Source organism: Protomyctophum parallelum (assembly GCF_964188405.1).
Source record: "Protomyctophum parallelum genome assembly, chromosome: 16".
Taxonomy (NCBI): domain Eukaryota; kingdom Metazoa; phylum Chordata; class Actinopteri; order Myctophiformes; family Myctophidae; genus Protomyctophum; species Protomyctophum parallelum.
In genome coordinates, this window is record NC_139711.1 from 7,389,553 (window position 1) to 7,397,652 (window position 8,100).

General features: G+C 49.6%; 1 protein-coding gene across 1 annotated transcript; it reads left to right on the forward strand.

The window, feature by feature from the left end:
• Positions 1–472: 472 nt before the first annotated feature.
• On the forward strand, positions 473–5,941 carry npas4a (neuronal PAS domain protein 4a; the record flags this gene model as incomplete). Its single annotated transcript, XM_083785666.1, has 8 exons — positions 473–647; positions 1,886–2,040; positions 2,139–2,241; positions 2,649–2,967; positions 3,522–3,631; positions 3,806–3,941; positions 4,045–5,786; positions 5,913–5,941. 8 exons carry the CDS (start codon positions 473–475, stop codon positions 5,939–5,941), a joined length of 2,769 nt encoding a protein of 922 aa, XP_083641792.1.
• Between the last annotated feature and the right edge of the window lie 2,159 nt (positions 5,942–8,100).

Consider the following 8,100-nt stretch of genomic DNA (forward strand, 5'->3'; position numbering starts at 1 on the left):
TCGGTGTTGGTGCGTCGGGGGCCCCCCTACTCCAGGCGGAGTCCCAGCCTATATAAGTGAACCACGAGCAGAGTACCCTCACAACAACCAGATATTACGAGTTGCCCGACTTCACGGGCTATAGAAGAGACGGCTCCACACAGCCGCAGATTTGACTTACTTATAGCCAATATCTGACAGAGGGGGGACCGTGCACTCATCCAGCGAGCAACCCGCAGCTGGACGGAGCTGCAGAGGCAGAAAGAATTAAAGACAGAAAGAGACACACAAGGAGAGGGTTTTTAAGACCTTGCTCTTTAAAAACAGAGAGAGAGAGAGCGAGAGAGAGAGATGAAAGTCCAATAGCAGCACAGAGTCTGAGGCTCAATATACTCTCATCTTGGAAGGAGATCCCACAAGACTTCAACTAAAGCTCTGCTATATAGAGCTCTGTTACGTTACATTTAGAGGAATTATTTGGTAGCACGCTGCAATGTATCGCTCAACTAAAGGAGCCTCCAAGGCTCGGAGGGACCAAATCAACGCTGAGATCCGGAATCTGAAGGACCTACTGCCCATCTCTGACGCAGATAAAGCACGGCTTTCCTACCTGCACATCATGTCCCTCGCCTCCATCTACACCAGGAAATCTGTCTTCTTCTCCCAAGGTAAGAGGGACATCCTTGAAGGCTACCTGTTGATTCATTTGCGCATGTTAACTGTGCTAGAATTAAAATTCCTTCATACTATAGGCAGCCATTTTTCCCCCCAGTTAGTTTAGCTGGCTCGTGGGTGGAATCAACAAGTGTCAGCGCCGCATGCAACTTCTTATGGTTGAATGCCATCGCTGAAAAACACATTCAGTATACGGTCGAATATTACCAATGATAAATAATGACAGTCTGGAAATAGTACAATGTGACGCTGTCCATGGTGCTGAAACGCGACCATCAGCGCCGTGGACAGCGACCTACGGTGCTGTTTCAAGTGTCGCTGTCCGCGGTGCTGAATCCACATTGGACGCAGTTGGCTGTATTGCGGGGAAGAAAGGGGGCAGGAATGTCGCGTTTATGGCGTGCTATAGGATGATTTTGTATTTTATTTATTGTCTCCACCAGGCCGAAGGCATGGGGAGAGAGTATGTTTTGCACTCCGTCCGTCCGTGTGTCCGTGTGTCCGTGTGTCCGTGTGTCCGTGTGTCCGTGAACAGCTAATCTCGGCCACCGTTAACCCGGTCGATGCCATATTTTGCACACACACTCCCTGGATGCCAACCATGAACCTCTGCCCCAAACTTTCCAGAACGGCCTGTTATAGCGCCACCAGGAGGCCGCTTTGTGCAAAACAAGTTTTTTAATGCCATATTTTGCACACACACTCCCTGGATGCCAACCATGAACCTCTGCCCCAAACTTTCCAGAACGGCCTGTTATAGCGCCACCAGGAGGCCGCTTTGTGCAAAACACGTTTTTGCACAGTACACCTACAGATTTTGTCCAAACATCACGCAAATTGCTACACAGTCTCTCTAGAGCCATTCAACGAAACGGGTCTTTCAGATTTATCAGACTCCATCCTGATTGGTTAAGATTGGCTTCCAAAGTTCACAGGAGTGCTCAGTTTCAAACAAAATGCTGCAAATCATGAACACATCGCGTGATTTCCGTGAAATTGTGCACCCACATTCCCACTAGGCCGAGGACGAAATGCCACATGAACAATTTCAACTCAGCCTCAAGGTGGCGCTATAACTGGCCAAAAAGTGTTTTTACCTCTAACTGCACGGATCTGTGGATAACCTGGTGGAGACCTGTGCCCGGAAGGGCACTTTTTCTAGTTATTTATACATTTAAAAAAAAAAGTGTCAGCCTCTAATTATTTTTCTTCTCTTTTCTATTGACTTTAGAAGTGGGGAGTGCCCAGGATACCACCAGCCTTTTCTCATTCCATGAGCTATCAGAGTTGATGCAGGCACTGCCTGGGTTCCTAATGCTGCTGACGGGGGAAGGGAAGCTTCTCTACTTGTCAGACAGTGTCTCTGACCATCTTGGCCACTCCATGGTCAGTCAACGTGCCACCATCACAAATCAATAAACTCTCTCATGCAGTTGCATTCCTATATTTTGGGGCATTTCCTAAAATGTTGTTTCTTTCTATAGGTTGATCTGGTCGCCCAGGGGGACAGTGTGTATGACATCATCGACGGCTCAGAACACTTCACCATGAGGAGCAACCTATCGAGCACTACAGCACCTGAGACAGGTAAGAACTGAAGATAAACAGCACAGATAAATGGAGAGTTGGTAACCAAATTGACCCTTATAGATCTTATAGGGTCCATTTTGTTTCATTTTACACTCTCAAGAGTTACATTACATAGTCTACACACAATTTGAGAATGTAGAAGAATTATTAATTCATATGAATGGAACCAACATCAATACAGCATGGAATTGTGGACCAAATCTTATCAATCGACAAAAAAAAACAACTTTCGTTTTGGGTCCGGGAGGCTAAATCCGTGGCTCAAACACGGAATAAATAATGGGCTTTGATATGAAAAGGGTCGAAAACCACTGCCCTAAACACTGCAGCTGCATTCAGTCAAACAAAGTGCAGTGTGGCACTCCATGTTCACCAACCGACTTCCCTACCCTTCTCTGTTGCAGACCGGCTGTTTCGCTGTCGCTTCAATACGTCAAAGTCTGTGCGCCGGCAGAGTGCTGGCGACAAGCTGGTTCTGATCCGCGCCCGCTGCATCTCTCCCCCCGCCGCCTCCGCCGCTGGCTCCTACTGGACCTCCAACCCGGTTTGGGTGTGCTTCTGTACTCCTCTGGAGACCAGCGCCTCCTCCCGCGCCTCCCTGGCAGGAGGAGAAGAGAAGGAGTCCATCACCACCTCCTCTCTCTCTGCTGAGAGGAACTTCTTCCTGGCTTGTTTCCACTCGCAGCATGGCAGAGACATGAGGCTTCAGAACGCACAGGACAAGTGAGTTTACACACACACACACACACGCACACACGCACACACGCGCGCACACGCACACGCACACGCACACACACACGCACACACACGCACACACACACACACACACACACACACACACACACACGCACACGTACACACACACACACGTACACACACACACACACGCGCACACACACACGCACACACACACACACACACACACACACACACACACACACACACACCCCTGTGGTTCACTTTTGTGAGGGGCGCTATTCATAGTGTAGATTTTTGTCCCAACACAAACATTAAATGCCAATTGACAATGACTAGAGAGCAAATCAGACTATTTCTATGTTGACACAAACATGAAATCCTATATATTCACAATGAATGGAGACTTTACATCATATGTGTCTGAGCAAATGCTGATGTACGATGATAAGAGCGCCCCTCACTTTATACGGGTGTGATTTTTTCCCATACCATACAAATGATACTTTTCATAAAGTGACAACTAAAAGAGCAAAGAAGCACATTATGCTAACATGTCTTCGCCCACTCTCCCCCTGCAGCGTGAGTGCCTATCTGGGCTTTGATGTGGCAGCTCTTCGTTCCCGCTCGTGGTACAGCCTGCTCCACCCACAGGACCTGTCACATGCCTCCGCTCAGCATCGCAGCCTCCGTAAGCCAAGACTCCTTTTCTATGCAACCTATACGCATGTTACGATGCCACACGCCCACACAGCCACACACGCACTGCTGCACCCACTGACATAATAATCACATGGTGATGACTAGTAGTATAGGACTCGCAGGCCCGATACCAACTGGTGTTGTCATGTTGCTCTCCTCACAGTGAGAGAGGGAGGCGACGGCAGAGCAGAGATGGTGGTGCGACTGCAGGCCGAGGACCGCTCCTGGGTTTGGCTCTACATGGTGCTACAACTGGAGACCGGAGATGTCCCCATCAGCAGCAACAACTACATGATCAGGTATTATATTGCCTTAACCTGCACACAGCTCAGATGTATGAAATGATGAACAGTGAATAAGAGAAGTCTAACCATAATTATTTTTGTTCATTTACTCCTTCAGCGATTCGGAGGCCTGGGCAGTGCGTCAGCAACTTAGCTCAGAGCAGACCCAGCTGACGCTGGTTCTGACCACTGGTACCTCTCAGCAGGAAGGCCTCGGTCTCCAGTCCCCCCTGTCCAGCCCGGACCAGGTCTTCACCCCGGGCAGCAGCGGCCTGTCCGCCCAGTCATTCGACTTCAGCACCTCCGCCGGCTGCAGCGTGGGCTCCTCCGAGGAACCGGGAGGAGCGTCCGTGGAGGCCATGCAGCTGGAGTGTGACCCCCGTTCCAGCATCTCCTCTCTGGAGGAGGAGGCCTTCTTTCAGCAGGCGCAGCAGGCGTCTGCTGGTCCCGAACAAAGCCGCTCCGTCGCTTCCTCTCCGACCCCGGTCACTGTCGCCACGGTGGCAGACTTGGACTTCCTGACGCAGAGCATTCTGCTGCCGCCCGCCTTCCAACTAGATCCTCCACTGCCTGCCCTCCCCCTGCCCCTCCCCCCCGTGCCCACCTCGCAGGCTCTGCAGACCAAAGAGTTTGCGTGCACGCCCCCGTACACTCCACAATTTGGCGGGTCCGGGTTCCTGTTCGGCGAACCTCTCTTCAGCTTTGACCCCACGGGCACCACCACACCCCCGCCCTCATCCACGACTGCCACCGACACCACCTCCATCGCTCCCTCTGCCCCACCGCCAACCTGCACCTCCAGCCCTGCTCCGCCGACCACCCTCTCCACCACCACCACAGACATGCTGTTCTCCATTGAGCCCGGCACTGCAGGCGGCCTCTACGAGAAACTGCCCCCGACCCCCGACAGCCCGGGGGACGCTGACTGCACGGTGATGACCCTGCCCGAAGTACGAGTCCCGCTGTACGTCGACGTCCCACTGCGACCTCTCCAATGCCCGCCCGAGGGCCTCCTGACCCCCGAGGCTTCCCCCGGCAAACAGCCCTGCCTCTCCTTCTTCTCTCTGGAGAGAGAGAGGGAGAAGGAAAGGGCAGAGATCTCCCTGCTGGCCAAGCACATCAGCACTCTGGCAGAGGGATTCTACCTGGACCCTCTCCTATCCAAACTCTCTCCTCCCTCCATGTGCCCGTCCCCCTGCTCTCCGTCCCTCTCCCTGGACGGGGCCGACGTCGATTCGGTCCACATGCTTGGGGAGTTTTATCCCGTCAAGGTGTGGAGGGGGTTGGACACTCCCATGTTCCTCGACGACGACGACTCTCTGTTTGAGGAGAGCGTCTTGGAGAACCTCTTCCAGGACTTTTCCGCCAGTCCCCAGTCTCCGCTCCTCTCCTCCCCGTCTCCCTCCCCGTCCCCCTCCAGCCCGGCCTCTCCCCAGACCCCCGTCAGGTGGCACCAACCCTCCCACTTTGAGGGAGTCATGGGCCACATCTGTAGCGTTCAATCGACGCAACACGGCTCCATGTTGGCGGGGAGCGGGACAACCGAGGCCACGGAGGCAGAGGGCGAGGGCGAAGCAGAGGAAGCTATGGAGGTCGAGGTGGCATCATCTCCCATGTCCTCCTGCTCCTCTGTCCCGGCTTCCCCTCCCCTCATCCTCATGGCCTCGCCTGCCCCGGCCTCCACCTCCACGTCCGGAGCCTCACCTGCGTCCACCGTGACTTGCACCCAGTCCCTCCTGGAGGAGCTGGCCGCTCTGGAACCCATGTTTGGGGCAGGTGCCTCGATCGCCCCTGGTTTAGGGCAACAACCTGAGTTGTATCAACTCCAGCGTCATTCATCGCCGCAGTGCTTCCACAAAGGTGAGAGAGCGACCAGTTTCTTTTCCGTCCGTGCATATATACCGTTTCTGGATATAAAGCCAAGTGCTGGAAGTCTGAACATACAATTCTAACCTCTCTTTCTCCCTTTCCTTCCTTGTTTTTCAGATGGGAGTGGAAGTGTTCCTCCGTTCTAAAATAAGTCTGTGACTTACTTCATTAAGTATGGCATATTGTCATATTTTGTGGAGCCCCTTTTACTGAAAAGTAAAAAATTATTAAGTGTATAAATATACATAATGTATATACAACTTAAGGACTTAAACTCCTACATGTCTACTGAGAACAAAGATTGGAATTCTATTTTTTGTTCATTAATCTGTGTACTACTTCTACTGCAAGACTGGTGCAACATTAACAATGGTGCATCCACATGGACCATTTAAAAGCAAATTAATGCTTTGTCAAATGACCCTTTGTCAAGAAGCACTTGCTCAAGACTTTTCAATTGGAAAACTGTCATTTTTAACCCTCGAGCAACACACGTCAAAAGGGTCATTCGCAAAGTTTAAATCCTAACCGGTTTTGAGTCCATGTGGTGTCCATGTGCATTTCTGTAATATGAGCTTCACATTATGACCAAACAGAGCAGTATCTCTGAACTTGTACGCGCTGTTTATTCTCCAGGCGCGCATTTGTATTCACTCGTAGTGAAAAAAAAAAAAACCTGTTGTGATCAAAAAAAGAAAACAGTGCTATTTATAGCACTTCTGCCTGATGTCTTGCAGCAACGCAAACTCAAACACTCAAATGCGCTGGAAGACTATGTTTACAATCTCTCTAAACACTTTGCGATGACAGCTATCAGTGGTCTTAATGGCATCATTAATCAGAAGCATATTTCTATATAAGAAATGATTCTATCCGGTTATCGGAGCCAGCTCTGCCATACAAGCTATATGCCATACAAGCCACACTGAACTCCCTAATGATCCCAGCTATGCTTAAAAAAACCAGAGAAGCTTTGAGCTTTGAGCTTGCGGCTGCAGAACCTTGTGACATTCCATAAGTATCTCTCTATCTGAAACCTATGTGTATCAATGTGATGTGCACTCACTGCATACAAAAAAACATCCTTACAAAAGAAACCACATGAAGAACTCCTGGCACCAGAAGGTCTCAAGAATGTCAAAGGTGTCCATGGCTTTTGCCCGATGGAATCCTTCTTTGTAGAGATCATCTGGAAGAATGCTGGGACTCTGACCATGGTGCCAACTCACTGCTACATCGTACTGTACATTATAGACTCTGAATGTGTGGCTCTGCGGGTCAGCCTTGGCTTGAGGGCAGTTGGCTGGATATTCTTGCAGCATCAATATTTGCAATGCTGGCAGCTTATAGCGGCTCCTGTGTGCTTTGACACGGCCATGACCTGCAAAAAAGGACTTTTTATCCAACGTCCATTACAAATGGACAATACACATCGTGAGCTCCACTGGGGCTTGTGGTGTAGTTCGGCACAACTGACTCTGAATGAGTGATTCTTCTTTTTTGAGAGGGGTTTGTTAAGAGACTATATGATGAAGGTTTTGTTTTAAAAAATGAAAAACGGGGATGGGGTGCTATTTCTATTTAGTTACCAAGCGACACGGGTTGAGAATGGTACTATTCCCATGTGTCGACATGCTCACGTAGAGTTGTCTACGGTCAAGTAAAGGATTGATTCCTACGTTCTAGCTATTAAAGGCTAAATTAATATGTGTAAAATTGTTATATTGTATGTGTGATGTTTGGAAAACAAAGCAATGTTAAATGCATATGCATTATTTATGTGGATACGGCATACAGTATGTTCTTTTGAGAAAGATTGTACACATTTGTACATTTGTATGAATATAGCATAGCTATTGGTCTGTATAAAAGACAAGAGAATTTCTATTGGCCCAAGATGGAATATATATATATATCTTTATTGAAGAATGGACATTGTGGATCAGTGTTCAATCAATTGTGTTGCTTATGAGTGTGTTTGATTGTCAAACAAATGCATTTGTATTAAAGTGCTCTTAAAGAGGCTCATGTGGTCTGTGTCGTCACAGTAAGCACCCCCAGTTATCCTCCTCCTCCTCCTCATCTCGCCATCATCCTCCCTGCCTCTCTCCTTCCCTCCCTCTCTCTCTCTCCTCTATTTCTTCCCCTGGAGTGAGGTCCGCTCAGCAACAGCACTGACGCACACGCATGACGAGACAGAACCAGACGCAATCTGAGTCACACTGACGCACAAGCACTCGAGCAGTGAGTATATCTCGAGCATGCGCACACAACAAATAATATAGGAGAAAAAAAAAAAAAGGCT